Consider the following 20,543-nt stretch of genomic DNA (forward strand, 5'->3'; position numbering starts at 1 on the left):
TGGTTCCATGTGCCACCCCCCTCGGGCTGCCCTCCGCAATCTCTGGACAGCCCGCGGGGCTCACATCCTGCCGGCTGTGGCCAGCACTCTAGGGCAGGTCCGTGTGCTCTCTGGGGCAGTGCTGAGAAAGCTGGGACGACCATGGGCCACGTGAAGGGACGGCTCCCTTGTGGTCCATCTGGACCACATTCTGTCCCCTCCGCTGTCCCGGAAAGGTGAACAGGGTGGGAGTGCCAGACAAGGACACCAGGATCTGGTACTGCGGACGGGATTGCAGAGCGAGCCGCATCTCACCGCGCACCTTCCAGAGCAGCTGCTGGGCTGTGCGGAGGGAGGGGCGCGAGGCCCATCGAGGGCCGGGGAACCGATGCTTTCCTGTTGTCCCAGTCAGCCTGCAAGTGAGCCTGAAGGGTTACCGTCGGGTGTTTGGTCGTCTACTACTGAGTGCCTGGCTATCTTTTAGAATGGTGTTTTTATTGTAGTAAATGTATATAACGTAAATATTGCCATTTCACCCACTGCTTATGTGCGGGGCGCCCTGCCGTGCCGCTATCCCACACGGTCCCGTGAAGCACCGGCCCCTGCGGTCTTCTGTCTGTCATGCACGTGTCCTTCCACGCCTGGCTGTCCTCACTCCCTACCGTGTCTTCGGGCGGATCTGTGTTCCCTTTTCACAGCTGAGTGGTGCACGCCATACGGGTGGCCCGCATCGTGTGTCCGTTCATCCACAGCTGTTGTGCGTGGTGCTTCCCTGAGCGTTCACACACGCAGACATCTGTGTGGGTCCTGTCTCTGCTCCCTGGGGGCATATACCTAGCGAGGCGTGGAATTGCTCGGTCCTAGATGATTCCACATGTAGATTTTTGATGAGCTGCCAGGCTGTTCTCCGTAATGGCTTCACCCTTTTATAATCCTGCCGGTGACGGGTGAGGGGAAGTGAGTCCTCCAACTTCATTCTTCTTTTTCAGCATTGCTCTGGCCCTCCAGGGCTCCTTGCAATTCCATATGGGTTTGAGGATCCATTTTTCCATTTCTGGGGGAATAAAGAGGCTGCTGGAAACTTGATATGATTTGCATTGAATGTGCAGGTCACTTGGAGGCGTCTTGCCGTCTTGCCAGTATTAAGTCTTGCAGTCCAGGAACACCGAACATCCCTCGTTATTTTGGACTTCTTTAATTTCTTTCAGTGTGGTGTGTGGTTTTTAGGCCTTTGTGTCTGTTTTCTTGTATTCTGGGATGAGTCCTATTGAATCCCGTCGTGAGCTGATAGCGAGTGAGCTGGTCCTCAGGGTCCCCCTCTAGCCCTGGGAGGTGCTTACCATGTGCTGACCCTGTCTGGACCTTGAGAGGCCACTGGGAACTGGAGTGAGGGCTGACAGATCCCTGGAGACTCCGCTCTCAGAGTCTTCCTGTGGGGACAGCACTGTGGGGACCGGGTGCGTCGGCTTCCCCCCTCCCAGACCCCCCCACTGCACTGCAGAGAGGGGGTCTGGAGGAGGGGGCCGCGGCAGGGGCCTCCCTAGAAGACAACCCTGTGCTGCTGTCCACAGGTAGCCCTTGGGGCCTCAAGGAATGCAGCAGAAGGGACGGGTGGGACGCGGGGGTGGTCTGTGAGTGCTGAATGTGACAGATTGTAGCCTAGAATGTTCTTTACAGCCTCCAGAGCTTTGGCTGTGCTGGAAGCCAGTTTTTCCCTCTTTACCTTCTCTATAGCATATTAATGGTCCCAACTGGTAGAACTATTTGGAGTTGCAGACAGCTTGATTTATCCCAGCTCTGTTCTTAAATGGTTGCTAATTTCTCACTGCAAGAAAATTCACAGCTTTTCAGTGAGTCAGCTTAATAACAAGATCAGGGCAGACAGGCTAGCTAATACTAAACTCACTTTAGGTGTTTCATGTGAATACAGTAATACCTTGAGTCCTGGAGTCTCATCGTGAAGTAGAACAAAACATTTTCTTCTTTCAGACCCTAAGTGAGGCCACCAGCACATTACAGACGTTCTGGAGACATCAAGGCCCGCGCCTCTGCGCCCCGCGTCCTCCCCTGCAGCAGAGGAGGGTGTGCAAAAACCCGAGCGATCTGCACAGCTACCAAGTGATCTGCAGGCGCTCAACCAAGTCTGCACAGGAGGCTCCGTGCCCACGCGTTAGGTGGTGAACGCCTGAAGCCGGGCGCTCCGGGGCCTCTGATTCCCCGATTCCCACACCGTGATGGCTCGCATGAGGTGCACACATTTAAGCACAGGTGTTTGGTGAGCGGACCTCCTCTGCTGGATGAGCTGTTTTTCCGTTGGTATAAACAAAATGGAAACATCTCCGTACCTGCTTGTGTCTGTGGTCTCGGGGAGGTTAGGATTAGGGTTAGGAGGTACAGGCTGAGTCCAGAGCAGCAGAGAGCACAGGAGTGTCTGCTCGGCCCTGGGAACCACATGGCGCCCCTGCCCCCAGCCGGGGTCGCCTGGGCCGTGTGTCCCCACCCCCTCCAGTCGCTGACGCACCCAGCCCGCGGGGCACGGGGCCTCCTGTGCAGACTTGGTTGAGCGCCTGCAGCCCTCCGGGCTACAGATCGCTGAGTATTTCTGCGGTTTCTTTCCAGAGGCTGCTCCCAGACGGTGTCTCGCCTACGCTTGTGTGCAGGAGTGCTTCTCTCTCCTCGGCTCGGTGCACTTTCTGTGTAGGGGCAGACGTGTCCGCGAGATGGCTGGTCACCGGGCTTACTTACTGGTGTGGCAGGGGCTCGAGGAAGAAAGCGCGGAGCCTGGTCGGAGGTTCCTCTGGGCGGCCAGCTGATATTTCAGAGCCTGGCGGGGTGACACACTGATGACTAGACAGCTTGTCATCCTGGGCCGCAGAAGTCACAACTGCGTGAAGGTCTGGCCAGACTTCGTGTTCCGCAGTCTTTCCACCCCGTGTTCTGTGGAATGCACATGATGGCATTTAATGTGTCCAGTCCCTTCCTTAAAGGGAAAAACACTGGACCAACACTCCAGAGGGACTCCTAGTTCGAAGCTTACTCAGTAACTTTCTTTGCAGACTGGTAGCTGTGCAGATCACTCGGGTTTTTGCAGTATTAGCTCATTTCAAGCGCAGTTGGAAGCATTTGAAGCTGCGAAGGAGGGGGTCTCAGTGAGACATTTTCACAATCAGTCCCATAGGAACGAGCCCGAGTGTGCGCTACGGACTCCATAAAATGCTCGGCTTTCGTAGCTACGTCAGTTGGTCTTGCTCACAAAGTAAGCGCTGTGCCTGTTATCGCCGTGCTTCTGTGCGTACGAAGCATAGACTCAGGACCGTAGGAATTCCTCCCGGTGCCGCTGCTCCTGTGGGCGGGGAGACGGTAGGGGCCGTCACGGAGCGTGGCCCTCGGTGGGAGAGCCGTGCGGAGATGTGCCCTGAGTATACCGTTCACCAGCTATCAAAGAACAGATCTGGGTCCTTATCCTTCATGTTGATTTCATGGGGAAACGATAATATTTTTATTTGGTTCGGTTAAACAAGAGGCACTGTTAAGATTAACGATGCTTGTCATTTTTTACGGGGCACCTGACTGGCTCCGTCGGAGGAGCGTGCGACTCTTGATCTTGGGGTCTGAGTTTGAGACCCATGTGAGGATGTAGAGATTACTTAAATAAATGAAACTTTAAGAAATGCTTATTGTTGGGGCGCTGGGTGGCTCAGTCGTTAAGCGGCTGCCTTCGGCTCAGGTCATGATCCCAGGGTCCTGGGATCGAGCCCCACGTCGGGCTCCCTGCTCAGTGGAGAGCTTGCTTCTTCCTCTCCCTCTCCCTGCTGTTCTGCCTACTTGTGCTCTCTCTCTCTCTGTCAAATAAATAAAATCTTTAAAAAAAAAAAAGAAACGCTTATTGTTTTTACTGTTGAGGATGTGAGCGTTAGAAAATTGAAAGTCGCAGGTGTGGCTCTCCTTACAGGGCACCTTTGCCATAGCCACTCGGGGCTCCAGGAGCAGGCCCGGGCTCCCGCCCTCTGCCCGGGGCTGAATGGCTTGCTGATCCCTGTGAAGGCCCTTTGGCCTTTTTAAGGAACGTGTGCAGTCCCTGTCCACACCGTCGCACAGTGGCGCCCGTCATCCACGGGCTCATCGTGTCCGGGCCGTACTGTGAGCTGGCTGCTAGCTGGGGCTCTCGGGCGCGTCCTGTCAGCCTGATGTGTGAAGCATTCGGTCTGCGGGTTCACGGCGCCCCACGGGCCTCCCCCTCATTCGGGAAGCAGGAGGCAGAGCTGCGTGGATGCCTGCCTCCACCCCCAGGGTCACGTCCCCGTACCAGCATATGGGCACGCGATGGAGGGAAGCTGGGCACACGGCACCCCCGTGCCACCAGCCGTGCTTGTCTGATGGGCACGGATTGGATGCGGCTCGGGACAACGTCTCCCTTCTTCTCCGGTCCTGTGTCCTGACTGTCTACTTGTGGATGGACGATGGGCCATCCACACAGGACACAGCTCAGAGCCTGCTGGGCCCAAAGGACACTTGGTGTAGTTGAGAAGGGCGCAGAGGTTGCAGACAGCGCGTGTGGCCTGATTGCCCCACACAGGGCGGGGGGCCGCGCGTGGCTGGGACGTCAGGGGCGAGCGGGCGGCAGAGGCTGGTCTCCCCGGGGCTGTGGTGTGCCCGTGCCTGGCAGAGCAGCCCCGTGAGTGCCCGGAAAAGTGCAGGCCAGCTGGGAGGGGTCATTGAGCAGAGGAGCGCTCAAGGACCTGCGTCCCACCGTGCTGAGCTGCGACTGTTTATTGTGCCGTTTGGGCCTCAGCCATAATAGGTCATAGGAACGCGGTGGAAAAGACCTCCTGTATGAGGTCATCCAGCCCGTCCCTCGGAGCCGACTGACCCCACAGTATACTTTCCAGAGCTCCGTCCAGTTTTTCCAGTGACTCAGCGGCCCCCAGAGGAGGGCGCAAAAGGCTGGTGTCTGAGCCTGCTACCTTGGGCCAGGATTTCTTCCTCGGCGCCTGGACGGAGCTCCCGGGGATGATGCCGTTGTTTGCAGAGAGATGTGGGCTGCGTCCTGCCTCTGTCACAAGCACGTGTGACTGCAGATGGCCTCGGGTCCCTCTCCAGCATGGGTGCGGCGCGGGACTCCTGCCACTGAGCCTTCCGGGACTTGGCGGGGGCACCTCACATCACACTTTATAGTTTTCACAGCTTGTTCACATTTGTGAACTCATTCGAGCCTCCCCATTCCTGAGGACGGACTTGATCTTACTATCCTCTGGCCACCTCCCTGCCTCCATTCTGGTCCTCGTGTGCCAGACGAAGCAGCTCGCCCACGTGGTGGTGGGCAGTGCCAGGCTGCTTCGTGTGAGCTGAGCGCACGGACACCGTGGCCACGCCCTCCCTCGCTTCCTCTGGGTGCCGCGTGCTCTCCTTGACCTGGGGCCGCTCCCAGGCTGCAGCGTCCCCTGGCCGTGCCCATGACGTTGATCTCCGTGTGCAGCGTGGTGCGCTGCCAGCTCAGTTAGAGCTGGGACCCTCGCTGCTGACATCCTTCCCACGGGACAGAGGACTAGGAGCACGGCCGTACACGGTCGATCCACTGCGAGTTGGTAAACGGGCACCCAGGACTCCTCTGATGATTCACAGTCTGCAGTTCCTTTGTCTTGACCTAACCAGGGATCTGAAACTTTCCCTAAAAGAGGCATTAACATTTATTGCAAGTAGTTGGTCATTAAGATTGCTCTTAAAATCGTTCCTTTTTGTTGTCAGCTTGAGGATACTAAATTTTTAAAGGCCCGCTCACCACGCATGTGGTTAAAGTACATTTCACAATGCGAGTAGTCTCGATAGGATTGCAGTCAAGTGGCTGTTCTCAGCAGTGCGTGAGACGTATGAAGCGTGATGTGAGTCCCAGAGAGGGGGTAAGGGGCCTGGCCTCCAGGAGCCCCAGGTGCGCCCACAGGGTTGTGCTGTGGTAGCTGATTCGTCACCTCGAGCTGCGGAGGGATCTGTGAAGTGTTTCCAACAGATGGGCAGGACAGGGGTTTGGCTTTTCTTCCACTTCCGTCTGCAGCTAGGTACGTGGGTGCAGACAGGTAATGAAGACAGGGATTGGGTCCTGGATGGTCCCTGGGCCAGCCGACCCCCCGCCCCCTGCTATGCTGTGTGGCTGGAACAGCAGTGCCTCAGGGGCCTTGTCAGGAGGTGTGGGGGCTGTGGCCTGGAGCGGGGCCAGAGGGCTGATGCCTCATCTGCTTCAGCTCTGACCCCCCAGGGCTCAGAGGGTCAGAGCTCCCCGGGGGGGGGGGGTCAGTGCTCCCTGGGGGGGGTCAGAGCTCCCTGGGGGTCAGTGTTCCCTGGGGATGAGAGCTCCCTGGGGGTCAGTGCTCCCTGGTGGGTCAGTGTTCCCTGGGGATCAGAGCTTCCTGGGGGGAGGGGTCAGTGTTCCCTGGGGGGGGTCAGTGCTCCCTGGGGGTCAGAGCTCCCTGGTGGAGGGTCAGTGCTCCCTGGGGGTCAGAGCTCCCTGATGGGGGGTCAGTGCTCCCTGGGGGGGTCAGAGCTCCCTGGGGGGGTCAGTGCTCCCTGGGGGGGGTCAGAGCTCCCTGGGGGTCAGTGCTCCCTGGGGTTCAGTGCTCCCTGGGGTTCAGAGTTCCCTGGGGGCGGTCAGTGCTCCCTTGGGGTCAGAGCTCCCTAGGGGTCAGTGCTCTCTGGGGGGGTCAGTGCTCCCTGGGGCGGTCACTGCTCCCTGGGTGGGGTTCAGTGCTCCCTGGGGTTCAGAGCTCCCTGGGGGGGGTCAGTGCTCCCTGGGGGGGGTCAGTGCTCCCTGGGGTTCAGAGCTCCCTGGGGTTTAGTGCTCCCTGGGGGTCAGTGCTCTCTGGGGGGGTCAGTGCTCCCTGGGGTTCAGAGCTCCCTGGGGTTCAGAGCTCCCTAGGGGTCAGTGCTCTCTGGGGGGGGGGGTCAGTGCTCCCTGGGGGTCAATGCTCCCTGGGGGCTCAGTGCTTCCTGGGGGGGGTCAGAGCTCCCTGGGGTTCAGTGCTCCCTGGGGGGGGTCAGTGCTCCCTGGGGTTCAGAGCTCCCTGGGGTTCGGTGCTCCCTGGGGGTTAGTGCTCCCTGGGGGGGGTCAGTGCTCCCTGGGGTTCAGAGCTCCCTGGGGTTTAGTGCTCCCTGGGGGTCAGTGCTCTCTGGGGGGGTCAGTGCTCCCTGGGGTTCAGAGCTCCCTGGGGTTCAGAGCTCCCTAGGGGTCAGTGCTCTCTGGGGGGGGTCAGTGCTCCCTGGGGGTCAGTGCTCCCTGGGGGGTCAGTGCTTCCTGGGGGGGGTCAGAGCTCCCTGGGGTTCAGTGCTCCCTGGGGGGGGGTCAGTGCTCCCTGGGGTTCAGAGCTCCCTGGGGTTCGGTGCTCCCTGGGGGTTAGTGCTCCCTGGGGGGGCTCAGTGCTCCCTGGGGGGGGTCAGAGCTCCCTGAGGGGGGTCAGAGCTCCCTGGGGGTGGTCAGAGCTCCCTGGGGTTCAGTGCTCCCTGGGGTTCAGAGCTCCCTGGGGGTCAGTGCTCTCTGGGGGGGTCAGTGCTCCCTGGGGGTCAGTGCTCCCTGGGGGGTCAGTGCTTCCTGGGGGGGGTCAGAGCTCCCTGGGGGTCAGTGCTCCCTGGTGGAGGGTCAGTGCTCCCTGGGGGTCAGAGCTCCCTGGTGGAGGGTCAGTGCTCCCTGGGGGTCAGAGCTCCCTGATGGGGGGTCAGTGCTCCCTGGGGGGGTCAGAGCTCCCTGGGGGGGTCAGTGCTCCCTGGGGGGGGTCAGAGCTCCCTGGGGGTCAGTGCTCCCTGGGGTTCAGTGCTCCCTGGGGTTCAGAGTTCCCTGGGGGCGGTCAGTGCTCCCTTGGGGTCAGAGCTCCCTAGGGGTCAGTGCTCTCTGGGGGGGTCAGTGCTCCCTGGGGCGGTCACTGCTCCCTGGGTGGGGTTCAGTGCTCCCTGGGGTTCAGAGCTCCCTGGGGGGGGTCAGTGCTCCCTGGGGGGGGTCAGTGCTCCCTGGGGTTCAGAGCTCCCTGGGGTTTAGTGCTCCCTGGGGGTCAGTGCTCTCTGGGGGGGTCAGTGCTCCCTGGGGTTCAGAGCTCCCTGGGGTTCAGAGCTCCCTAGGGGTCAGTGCTCTCTGGGGGGGGGGGTCAGTGCTCCCTGGGGGTCAATGCTCCCTGGGGGCTCAGTGCTTCCTGGGGGGGGTCAGAGCTCCCTGGGGTTCAGTGCTCCCTGGGGGGGGTCAGTGCTCCCTGGGGTTCAGAGCTCCCTGGGGTTCGGTGCTCCCTGGGGGTCAGTGCTCTCTGGGGGGGTCAGTGCTCCCTGGGGTTCAGAGCTCCCTGGGGTTCAGAGCTCCCTAGGGGTCAGTGCTCTCTGGGGGGGTCAGTGCTCCCTGGGGGTCAGTGCTCCCTGGGGGGTCAGTGCTTCCTGGGGGGGGTCAGAGCTCCCTGGGGTTCAGTGCTCCCTGGGGGGGGGTCAGTGCTCCCTGGGGTTCAGAGCTCCCTGGGGTTCGGTGCTCCCTGGGGGTTAGTGCTCCCTGGGGGGGCTCAGTGCTCCCTGGGGGGGGTCAGAGCTCCCTGAGGGGGGTCAGAGCTCCCTGGGGGTGGTCAGAGCTCCCTGGGGTTCAGTGCTCCCTGGGGTTCAGAGCTCCCTGGGGGTCAGTGCTCTCTGGGGGGGGTCAGTGCTCTCTGGGGGGGGTCAGTGCTCCCTGGGGGTCAGTGCTCCCTGGGGGGTCAGTGCTTCCTGGGGGGGGTCAGAGCTCCCTGGGGGTCAGTGCTCCCTTGGGGGGGGTCAGTGCTCCCTGGGGGTGGTCAGTGCTCCCTGGGGGGTCAATGCTCCTGGGGATCAGAGCTCCCTGGCGATCAGTGCTGGTTAGCCGCAGAGCTGAGACCCAAACCCAGGATGGGAGGACAGAGTGTTTGTCATCCCCACTGACTCACAGAATTTCCTAAGTACTGTAAAAGTGATGGAAAGAAATAGCATCTGTTTTTGAGAGTTTAAGAAAGGGCAACCTCTCCCGCTCTGTGTGCCACTCTTGCAGATCCTGAGGAAGCTGAAGAGTCTCGCCCTGGACACCGAGATGGAGCTGGAGAGGCAGGACGAGGCCCTGGACGGCATCACTGCAGCTGTCGACCGGACCACCTTAACCATCGACAAGCATAACCGACGTGCCAAAAAACTGACCTAGGACAGAAGAGCAGAGAGGTGCCTGGTTTTGATGACAGTCACTCCCCTGAGTACTTTGTTCTCAACACCTGCACATGTCCTTCACATAAAAACCTGGAAAGTCATTCCAAGGGCGGGTTAGTAGTTGGAGGCCCTGGGCCAGGAGGTGCAGGCTTGCCTCAGGGTGGAGGATCCCGACCACTGCACATGCAGGAAGAAGGAGCTCCAGGAGAGGGGAGTTCTGCCTGCAGACCCGGCGAGCACCCCCAGCACCGCCCCTGCCGTGGTGGCCCCAGCTCCCCTCCCTCCCGCTCCCCACTCCCCACAGGCCCCGCTGCCTTCTCCCCTGGCTCCCTTCTTCCCCTCCCTCCCCTCAGTCCCCGGCTCCCCACACATACTTGAGCCCTTCAGAGCGTCCCCAGCAGCAGGAAGGCTCTTCCCTGCAAGGCTGGCTGTCCCCAGTGCTCGGTGGCTGCTTTGCATGCTTAGCATGGCCACTAGCGGAATTTTTATTCTCTCTGTTCTTGCTAGGTGTAAAGGGGCCATTTAAATCCCTATGACAGAAATGTGCTGATTTCTGAGTCTGCGCTCCTGAACCCTGCATCCTGTGTCAGCAGAACCCCTTCTCCGGGACCACAGACAGGCCCGAGCCTGTTCCCCTCTGGGGGCTGCTCTGCATGGGCCCCTCCATAGTCACTTTGTTCTGTGACTTGTTTTGTTCTCTGATAGGCCGGTTTCTTTTTGGTTGTACTGTGACTTTTTACCTGAAGTCCAGTACATCTCGAGGTCATCCTGTGAACACTGGGAATATTCTTTTCACTGCCCAGTTTGTAGCCAAGTGTAAAAATAATACACACAGCACCTATTTAAAAAGTGTTGATTTTTTTCTTTAACTGCCCCATTTCTATCCAGAAACAAGAGAGAAGTCATAGTTTTAGAATATATTTTGAAGATAGGCATTCATGCTGCCTTTTGCTTGGTTTTGGGTGCGTTAGTGGGAGGGCCCCTCAGGGAAGGACGGATGGGGGCAGAGTGGAGAAGTGGATGACCCCTTCCCTTGTCATAGCAGAACAGGCCACCTCCAGACTGCTTTGGAATAGCGGCCCAGAGGGCAGTGCGCAGAGAGGTGCCGTTGGGCCTTGTCGAAGTGTCCCTTTGAGGCGCCTTTCCTCTGGATCTCCTCTGGCAGGCCCTATATTGGCATTCTGAGTCCCGGGTGGTTTGAAGAGTAAATGCACAGGCGCAGTGCTAGTTTTCTGGGGCTGCTAATGAATGACCACAAATGGGCGTCTTAGGACAACAGGCATTGTCCTCTCCGGGTCTGGAGGCCAGGAGTCTGTGGTCAAGGTGTCACAGGGCCGTGCTCCCTCTGAAGGCTCCAGGAGGCTCCCTCCTGCCTCTCCCAGCTGGAGGGGGGGACCCAGGCGTTCTGGGCTCGTGGCCGCGTCTCCCCAGTCTCTGCCTCTGCCACTGCGTGGCCGTCTCAAATCCCCCTCTCCCTTCTCTCGTCAGGTCAGCCTTTGCATTGTGCGACAGTTTCCGCTAGGTCGCATTCCGAGGTTTGGTGGGGTCCCCTAGGAGTGCTCAGCTTTCTGGAGGCTGACCTGTTCAAGAAGACACAGGAAGGAGCAGTTCCAGAGAAGAACCTTCCCAGGGGCCTTCTAATTCTTCACTCTTTGAATGTGCTGAATTCTGGTCCTAGTCTCCAGCTGCCTTCTTTGCTCTGTACTTGCCAGCCTTCCAAATGAGAAGTGCGCCTGTCCTTTCAGGGTTTCCGACTCCAGTGCTGGTGTGTGAGTGGCTGCTCCTGGCCTTCCCTGGCACAGTGAGGGTCCAGCACAGCCATCGCAGAGGTCGCAGCCCCTGGCAGCTGCTTCCGCTCAGGCCCAGCGCTGGGGAGGGCAGGGAGAGCACCGCTGTGTGCGGATGCGGCAGCAAGGACAGTCACTGAGAGCTCACACAGGGCCCAGAGGCGGTGGCTGGACCGTACCCCCTGGCGCGGGGGATGATGCCGGAGGAGAGGCAGCCCGGGCCCCGGGCCCAGGGCGAGTGCAGGGGGCAAGCCGTGTGCCCAGAAGCTGCAGCTTGTCCCAATAGCCCTCGAGGAATGGCGACGTTCCCAGAGGTGGAACATACGGTTCTGAGCCACAGCCGCATTCTGGGCTTGCACCAGGGACTCAGAAAACGCACACACGCCCACCGACCCCAGGTTCCTCAGTCAGAATCTCTATGGGTATGCATGCTTCTCGAGTGTTTCTAAGGAGCAGGCCAGGTGACTTACTGCCAGCAGGCCTGCTCTCTCTCCATATCTGTCTGTGGAGGGCCCTGAGCAGCCAAAGGGAAAGCAGACCTGCCCCACCCTGCTGCTGTTCTGAATCCCAGGAGGGCGCTGCTAGGGAAGTCCCGCCAGCGTCCACTTGTCCTGAGGACACGCACTGCCCAGCACCTGCATGGCATGGGGCTGCACACACTTGGGCCAGTGACAGGACTCTGCCCGGAACAAGCCTCCTTTTCCAGCACCTGGGGATGCTTAAAACCCCCGGCACTGGGCATGAAGGTATGTGGGACCAAAGGCATTGTAGCATTTTTAGAGGACTAGTCTCTAGGCCATTCTCTCCCACAAATACTTAAATGATAGAGACTACGGTCTTTCTCTGCAGAATTAGAGTGTTAGAAAGAAAGGTCCATCAGGATCTTTTCATGGTACCTACTAACCTTGACCCCAGACTTAGCTTGTTCACCTTAGACCCTTCCAGTAGCAAAAAATCCATTGCCAAACTGATTTGCCTGGAGCCTAAGCGCAGAAACCTACCTGTTGAACTGACTGCTAGTCTCCAAGGCAGAGGCAAAAGTGCAAAAACCCTATGAAACCAGGCAATAACTCCAAAACCCACTACTCCCAATCTCAGCTGTACACCACCACCTCCCGACTGTTCCCACACCACAGCTGCACTAACTCCGCACCCATTGCTCCCCATACCAGGTGCTCAAACTCCACCCCCCACTGCTTCTCACCCCAGGTACTCTAACTCCAGCCCCCACTGCTTCTACCCCAGGTGCTCTAACTCCACCCCCACTGCTTCCCATCCCAGGTGCTGTAGCTACACCCCTCACTGTCCCACCCCAGGTGCTCTAACTGCACCCCTCATTGTCCCACCCCAGCTACTCTAACTCCAGCCCCCACTGCTCTCTACCCTAGGTGCTCTAACTACACCCCTCACTGTCCCACCCCAAGTACTCTTAACTCCACCTCCCACTCCTTCCCATCCCAGGTGCTCTAACTCCACCCCCCAAGGCTTCACATCCCAGATGCTCTAACACCACCCCCCACTGCTCCCACCCCAGGTGCTCTAACACCACCCCCCACTGCTCCCACCCCAAGTGCTTTAACTCCACCCCCCACTGCTCCTCACCCAAGTGCTCTAACTCTACCCCCCACTGCTCCCCACCCCAGGTGCTCTAACTCCACTCCCCACCGCTTCCGATCCCCAGGTGCTCTAACTCCACCCCCCACTGCTTCCCATCCCAGGTTCTCTAACTACACCCCTCAATGTCCCACCCCAGGTGCTCTAACTCCACCCCCCACTACTTCCCATCCCAGGTGCTCTAACTCCACCCCCCCACTGCTCCCACCCCAAGTGCTCAAACTCCACCCCTCACTGCTTCTCACCCCAGGTACTCTAACTCCAGCCCCCACTGCTTCTACCCCAGGTGCTCTAACTACACCCCCCACTGTTTCCACCCCAGGTGCTCTAACACCACCCCCCCACTGCTTCTCACCCAAGTGCTCTAACTCCACCGCCCACTGTTCCTCACCCAAGTGCTTTAACTCCATCCCCACTGCTTCCCATCCCAGGTGCTCTAACTCCACCCCCCACTGCTCCCATCCCAAGTGCTCTGACTCCACCCCCCCACTGCTCCCCACCCCAGGTGCTCTAACCCCAGCCCCCACTGCTCTCTACCCTAGGTGCTCTAACTACACCCCTCACTGTCCCACCCCAAGTACTCAACTCCACCCCCCACTCCTTCCCATCCCAGGTGCTCTAACTCCACCCCCCAAGGCTTCACATCCCAGGTGCTCTAACACCACCCCCCACTGCTCCCACCCCAGGTGCTCTAACACCACCCCCCACTGCTCCCACCCCAAGTGCTTTAACTCCACCCCCCACTGCTTCCCATCCCAAGTGCTCTAACTCCACCCCCCACTGCTTCCCATCCCAGGTGCTTTCACTACACCCCTCACTGTCCCACCCCAGGTGCTCTAACTGCACCCCTCATTGTCCCACCCCAACTACTCTAACTCCAGCCCCCACTGCTCTCTACCCTAGGTGCTCTAACTACACCCCTCACTGTCCCACCTCAAGTGCTCTAACACCACCCCTCATTGTCCCACCCCAAGTGCTCTAACTGCACCCCTCACTGTCCCACCCAAGTGCTCTAACTGCACCCCCTCACTGTCCCACCCCAAGTGCTCTAACTCCACCCCCCACTCCTTCCCACCTCAGGTGCTCTCACTGCACCCCCCACTGCTGACCACTCCAGGTTCTCAAACTCTACCCCCCATTGCTCCCACGCCAGGTGCTCTAACTCCACCCCCCACTGCTTCCCACCCCAGGTGCTCTAACTGCACCCCTCACTGCTCCCACCCCAGGTGCTCTGACTCCACCCCCCCACTGCTCCCACCCCAAGTGCTCTAACTCCACCCTGCATTGCTCCTCACCCAAGTGCTCTAACTCCACTTCCCTACTGCTTCCCACCCCAGGTACTCTAACTCCAGCCCCAATTTCTCTCTACCCTAGGTGCTCTACTACACCCCTCACTGTCCCACCCCAAGTGCTCTACCTCCACCCCCCACTGCTTCCCATCCCAGGTGCTCTAACTCCACCCCCCACTACTCCCACCCCAAGTGCTCTAACTCCACCCCCCACTGCTCCTCACCAAAGTGCTCTAACTCTACCCCCCACTGCTCCCCACCCCAGGTGCTCTAACTCCACTCCCCACTGCTTCCCATCCAGGTGCTCTAACTCCACCCCCCACTGCTCCTCACCCAAGTGCTCTAATTCTACCCCCAGGTGCTCTAACTCCACTCCCCACCGCTTCCCATCCCAGGTGCTCTAACTCCACCCCCCACTGCTTCCCATCCCAGGTTCTCTAACTACACCCCTCAATGTCCCACCCCAGGTGCTCTAACTCTACCCCCCACTGCTCCCCACCCCAGGTGCTCTAACTCCACTCCCCACCGCTTCCGATCCCAGGTGCTCTAACTCCACCCCCCACTGCTTCCCATCCCAGGTTCTCTAACTACACCCCTCAATGTCCCACCCCAAGTGCTCTAACTCTACCCCCCACTGCTTCCCGTCCCAGGTACTCTAACTCCAGCCCCCATTGCTCTCTACCCTAGGTGCTCTAACTACACCACTCACCGTCCTACTCCAAGTGATCTAACTCCACCCCACACTGCTTCTGACCCCAGATGCTCTAACTGCATCCCCCACTGCTCCCACCCCAAGTGCTCTAACTCCACCCCCACTGCTCCTCACCCAAGTGCTCTAACTCCACCCCCCACTGCTCCTCACCCAAGTGCTCTAACTCCACCCCCCACTGCTCCTCACCCAAGTGCTTTAACTCCACCCCCCACTGCTTCCCATCCCAGGTGCTCTAACACCACCCCCCACTGCTCCCACCCCAAGTCCTCTAACTCCACCTCCCACTGTTTCCCATCTCAGGTGCTCTAATTCCATCCCCACTGCTCTGCACCCCAGGTGCTCTAACTGTACTCCTCACTGTCCCACCCAGGTGCTCCTACTCCACCCCTCCCTGCTTCCCCCCTGATGCTCTTAACTCCACCCCCCACTGCTCCCACCCCAGGTGCTCTAATGGCACCCCTCACTGTCCCACCCCAGGTTCTCTCACTCCACCCCCCACTGTTTCCCACCCCAAGTGCTCTAACTCCAGCCCCCACTGCTCTCTACCCCAGGTGCTCTAACTCCACCCCCCACTGCTCCCTACCCCAGGTACTCTAACTCCAGCCCCCACTGCTCTCTACCCCAGGTGCTCTAACTGCACACACCTCCCACTGTTTCCCATCTCAGGTGTTCTAATTCCATCCCCTCTGCTCTGCACCCCAAGTGCTCTAACTGCACCCCTCACTGCTCCCCTTCCAGGTGCTCTAACTTTATCCCTACTACTCTTCCCTTTATGTGGGCTCACTCCACCTCCTACTATTCCCTAGTTTGGGTGGACTGGCTCTGCCTCCACATTTTGGACTCTACAGAGAACATAACTGAGAGTGGACACTGAGTTGCTCCTGGAAGCTGGACAAGGGGAAGCGGGTGAGCAGTCAGGCTCGTGATCTCTCCTGTGATCCTCCGGTAGCCCAGGCATTGGTGTGATGGCTGGAGCTAAGTTCTCTGCATCAGGTGAGTAGATTCTCTGGAGAGTGTGAGGAGGACCACACTGGGACTATGGTCAGCAGTAGCTCGCTGTTTGGAATGGGGCCTATGGCATCTCCTTCCTGTTTTACTTTCCTAATGTGGACCTGGAACTCTGTATATGGGGCTGAGGTCACCCATGTGCTTTATTCCTGCACCAAAATCTGTTTGCCCTTGAACTGATGGGGTTGGGTTATGTTGGTCTGTTGTCACCCTGCGAGGTGTTTGCACTCGCTAAAACACAAGGTGATTTGAGCTCTTTTTTACTCGACATACCTGTGGGCCAAAAGCAAGACTCTTGCAGCTGTGGAACAGGCATTGTGCTGACGTGAAACTGCTGATTCTCAGTCAGGACCTAACAGTCCTGAGCTAATCAGTTTGTTCGGGGCAGGGGTGGGCGCACTTCTTCTATAAAAGGCCCAGAAGCAACTACCTCATCTTTTGAGCCGTAGGATGTCCGTTGCAGCATCTGGGGTATGCTGTTTCCAAGACAGCAGCCTGGACTTGTGAGCAAAGGGGCTTGAAGTGTTCGGATAAAGCCGCCTGCGACCTTCAAGTGTGTCATGAAATGTTATTCTTGTTCTGATGCTGTTCTTTGAACTAACTGAAGTTTAAACACGTCCTAGCAGGCAAGCTGTAGGACAGGCGGCAGGCCCACCACCCACCCAGGGATGTGCGTTCCTTAGGAGGCTGCACTTGGCCTTCTGTCCTGGAGGGCGACACACTGCCCTCTTCAGCCCCAAACTTGAGTGTGGCCTGAGCCAACTGCAAAGCTGAGTCCAGGGTCGCAGCTGGGAGATCCCCACCCCGTTCCCGGGCTGTGCTCGGCTGCCCCGAGCTTCAGAGGTTGCAGTGATGTCACATAGTCAGTCCTGTCCCTTTAAAAGGCAGACCTAGGAGGGGGTGGAGAGAGGGGAGGAATGACTGGTGCTGGTTTCCACAAGTGACTTTCCCTACAGGCCCCAAATCCGCACACGCAGGAATTTTAGGAGAGGAAAAAACAAACATCCTTGAGACATTTGCAAACACCACACACACAAAAAGCCTCGACTATATGCAGTCAGGGTGGGGGCTCTTGGTTGGGTTTGGAGTTTGATAAAATGCCCTCTCGGAGGCAGTTCTGTTGGTGGGGACGTCAACCCTGGCACAAGACCATCAGCCTCACCTGCGAGGAGCCCCCTCCATCCTCACCTGCTGCCAGTTTAATTATTAGCTATAGGCTTGAGTAAAACTTGAAAGACACGCAAATTGTAGTCAGTTTTCACATTTGCAACTGATTTCCACATCCACATAATATTTCAGACTTTTGGCACCCATCTGGAAACTTGGGACAGCAGCGAGCCTGTCGAGGAGGTAATTTTCCCTGATTCATTTTGAAAGTGAAAAGCCACAGGGCTGGAGGCAGGGGTGGTCCTGCTTCCCAGAAGGGCTGCTCAGTCTCGTCCCTTGGTTTCCTCAGCACACGTAGGCAGACAGGAGCAGAGCGAAGATATCGATTTGCAGATCCCAGGAGCTCCTCCCAGCCCGGGAGAGCCACACAGGGGTCACACTCGGTATCCGGGGTGGAGGGCCCTGGTGCTAGGTGAGGAGCCCCGGGCTGCAGGACCAGAGTGGAGACTGTGCCCTGTTGGCCTGGCCTGCACGTCCAGGGCTCCAGCAGGTGTGGATGAGCATGTCCTCAAAGCATGGTTGGTGCCCCGTCATGCACAACTGCTGTCCTGGGCAGTGGCTCCACACTGACCCTCTGGCATCCTCCCCCACCAGCTTCCCCAGGGTCCTTCAGATTCTGCTTGGAGCAGGCGGGAAGGTTAGGAAAAGGGCATCTTTCCTAGAAGGAGCAAAGGGCTCGTGTCCGTCTGGTTGCAGGGTGCAGAAACCCAGCTGGATGCGGAGGAGGGTCAGGGCCTCACAGGCTTCCCCAAAAGTGCTCAAACAGCCCACCACCACTGCCCTTGGGGCCGCCCCACCCACCCACAGTGGCCTGGCCATGCAGCTGGCTCAGGAGGTTGGTGAGGCTCAGAACCCTTGTTCTGAGACACTGGGGCAGATGGCCTGGGTGGGGGGACAGCCACAGGCGCTGGTCCCACACTTTAAGGCAAGGAGGTGAAAATTAAGGGGAGCCTCCCTAAAGTGGACTCCAATGCTAGCCAGGGAGGCCAGAAGGGGGAGCATGAAGAGCTGTCATTACAGACCCCAAGGGAAGCATGCCCAACCAGAAAGAGTCATCAGTTACAGGCCCCAGAAGGAAACGGTGTGCATTACATGTTCTATCAGAAATTGACTACCCCTTCAGTCCAGCTGATGAGAAACCGTTAGAGTGTCCAGAATTGCAATTCTCTGTTATCCCGGAATAAACCAATTCTTGCTGATAAAATAACTATTTTATTTGAATTTCCCTGATGGCTAGTGATGTTGAACATTTTTTCCTGTGTCTGGTGGCCATTTGTATGTCTTCTTTGGAGAAGTGTCTGTTCATGTCTTCTGCCCATTTTTTGACTGGATTATTTGATTTTTGGATGTTGAGTTTGAGAAGTTCTTTATAGATCAAATCAAAACCACATTGGGATACCACCTTACACCAGTTAGAATGGCAAAAATTGACAAGGCAAGAAACAACAAGTGTCGGCGAGGATACGGGGAAAGGGGAACCCTCTTACAATTTTGGTGGGAATGCAGACTGGTACAGCCACTTTGGAAAACAGTATGGAGGTTCCTCAAGACGTTACAAATAGAACTACCCTACCACCCAGCAATTGCAGTACTGGGTATTTACCCCAAAGATACAGGTATAGTGAAAAGAAGGTCCATATGCACCCCAATGTTCATAGCAGCAATGTCCGCAATAGCCAAACTGTGGAAAGAGCCGAGATGCCCTTCAACAAATGAATGGATAAAGAAGATGTGGTCCATATATACAGTGGAATATGACTCAGCCATCAGAAAGGATGAATACCCAACTTTTACATCAACATGGATGGGACTGGAGGAGATTATGCTAAGTGAAATAAGTCAAGCAGAGAAAGTCAATTATCATGTGGTTTCACTTATTTGTGGGACATAAGAAACAGCATGGAGGACATTAGGGGAAGGGAGGGAAAAATGAAGGGGGAATCAGAGAGGGAGACAAACCATGAGAGAATCTGGACCCTGAGAAACAAACTGAGGGCTACAGAAGGGAGGGTGGTGGAGGGGTAGGGTAGCCCGGTGATGGGTATTAAGGAGGGCATGTACTGCATGGAGCACTGGGTGTTATACGAAAACAATGAATCGTGGATCACTACATCAAAAACTGATGAAGTACAGTATGGTGACTAACATAACATAATAAAAAAATAACTTTTATTTTTAAGGTTAACAAGGAAAAGCAGGGAACGTATAGCCTCATGACATCCCTCGGATATCGCCATTGGGACCTCAGGCTGCGTTTTCCAGTGGACATGACACTCTGGTTCCAAATGTGGCAATAGCTCTGAGAGTCATTGCCAGGGAATGAGATACTGGGGTCAGGCAGGAGGTCAGGCCCCGGCACCATCCCCAAGTGCTGAGTGAGTGCTTCATCCACGAATCAGACACTCACGTCTGCCACCGTGTGTGGTCTTGCTCTGACACCTCTGGCAGATACTGTCCACTCTGCACTTTAGTGTTAGGGTTAGGGTTGGTCTCTAGGGATCAGGACACTTGCTACCAGGGCGTCTTGTTCTGCTCCCCCAGCAATTTCTCCAACCCCCTCAGTGACAACTGGCCAATAGGAGCGAGGCTGCAGGGAGGACAGTGTGTAGGGAAGGGAAGGGAAGGTGGCTCAGATCGCAGGGTGGGGCCCAGAGGCACCAGGGCTGCTCAGGGTGCAGAGCCAAACCCACCCTTGTATGCCTCATCCCATAAGAAATTGGTTTCCTTCTGGAGTCAGTGGCTGCCTGCTAAACCCACAGACCAGCTTTCTTCCTGACTGGCTTATCCATGCAGGACATGACCCTGACAAAGGGTGCCACTGAGGGGGTTGGAGAAATTACTGGGGGAGCAGAACAAGACGCCCTGGTAGCAAGTGTCCTGATCCCTCCAGACCAATCCAAATCCAGAGGTGCCCGACTTGCAGCCTACTTGCTTCATGTGCTTGCAGGAGTGTTCAGGTCATGAGAAAAGAGATCATGGCATCTTGTCCAAGCTCACTCTGACCTTTGGGTTTGGCAAAGTAAGTGCTCCACCCTTCTGTATTCACACCCTGACCCTAGGATGCCTACAGTCCAAGATCTGCTGCCATGAAAATGCTCGGTCCTCCCTTGTTACACTGCCCAGCATAGGAACACACCGCTCACCATGTACAGACCTCACAGTCTCAGTGGGGTCTCCCCCTCACCCACCCCTCACCATGCACAGACTCACAGTCTCAGTGGGATCTCCCCCTCACCAACCCCTCACTGTGCACAGAACCCACCGTCTGGGTGGGGTCTCCCCACCACCCACCCCTCACCATGTACAGACCTCACAGTCTCAGTGGGGTCTCCCCCTCACCCACCCCTCACCATGCACAGACTCACAGTCTCAGTAGGGTCTCCCCCTCACCCACCCCTCACTGTGCACAGAACCCACAGTCTCAGTGGGATCTCCCCCTCACCAACCCCTCACTGTGCACAGAACCCACCGTCTGGGTGGGGTCTCCCCACCACCCACCCCTCACCATGCACAGACTCACAGTCTCAGTAGGGTCTCCCCCTCACCCACCCCTCACTGTGCACAGAACCCACAGTCTGGGTGGGGTCTCCCCACCACCCATCCCTCACCATGCACAGACTCACAGTCTCAGTAGGGTCTCCCCATCACCCACCCCTCACTATGCACAGACTAACAGTCTCAGTGGGGTCTCCCCCTCACCCACCCCTCACCATGCACAGACTCACAGTCTCAGTGGGGTCTCCCCATCACCCACCCCTCACTGTGCACAGAACCCACCGTCTGGGTGGGGTCTCCCCACCACCCATCCCTCACCATGCACAGACT

General features: G+C 57.7%; 1 protein-coding gene across 7 annotated transcripts in view; it reads left to right on the forward strand.

Moving 5' to 3' along the window:
- SNAP47 (synaptosome associated protein 47) overlaps positions 1-18,011 on the forward strand; it is a 65,543-nt gene extending 47,532 nt beyond the window's left edge. For 2 of the 7 annotated variants that reach the window (XM_064595659.1, XM_064595656.1), the window contains 2 exons: positions 8,993-9,156; positions 9,649-9,990. In XM_064595659.1, coding sequence (XP_064451729.1) covers positions 8,993-9,114 — 122 coding nt within the window. In that variant the 3' untranslated portion in view covers positions 9,115-9,156; positions 9,649-9,990. Of the gene's footprint in view, positions 1-1,968; positions 2,087-8,992; positions 9,991-15,349 lie in introns of those variants that run through there. The other 5 variants (XM_064595658.1, XM_064595655.1, XM_064595661.1 and 2 more) reach the window with 4 other exon arrangements.
- The last annotated feature ends 2,532 nt before the right edge of the window (positions 18,012-20,543 follow it).

The sequence above is a fragment of the Mirounga angustirostris genome, unplaced genomic scaffold, assembly GCF_029215605.1.
Source record: "Mirounga angustirostris isolate CCGP_5_RB_7025 unplaced genomic scaffold, mMirAng1.0.hap1 SCAF_7, whole genome shotgun sequence".
Lineage (NCBI taxonomy): Eukaryota > Metazoa > Chordata > Mammalia > Carnivora > Phocidae > Mirounga > Mirounga angustirostris.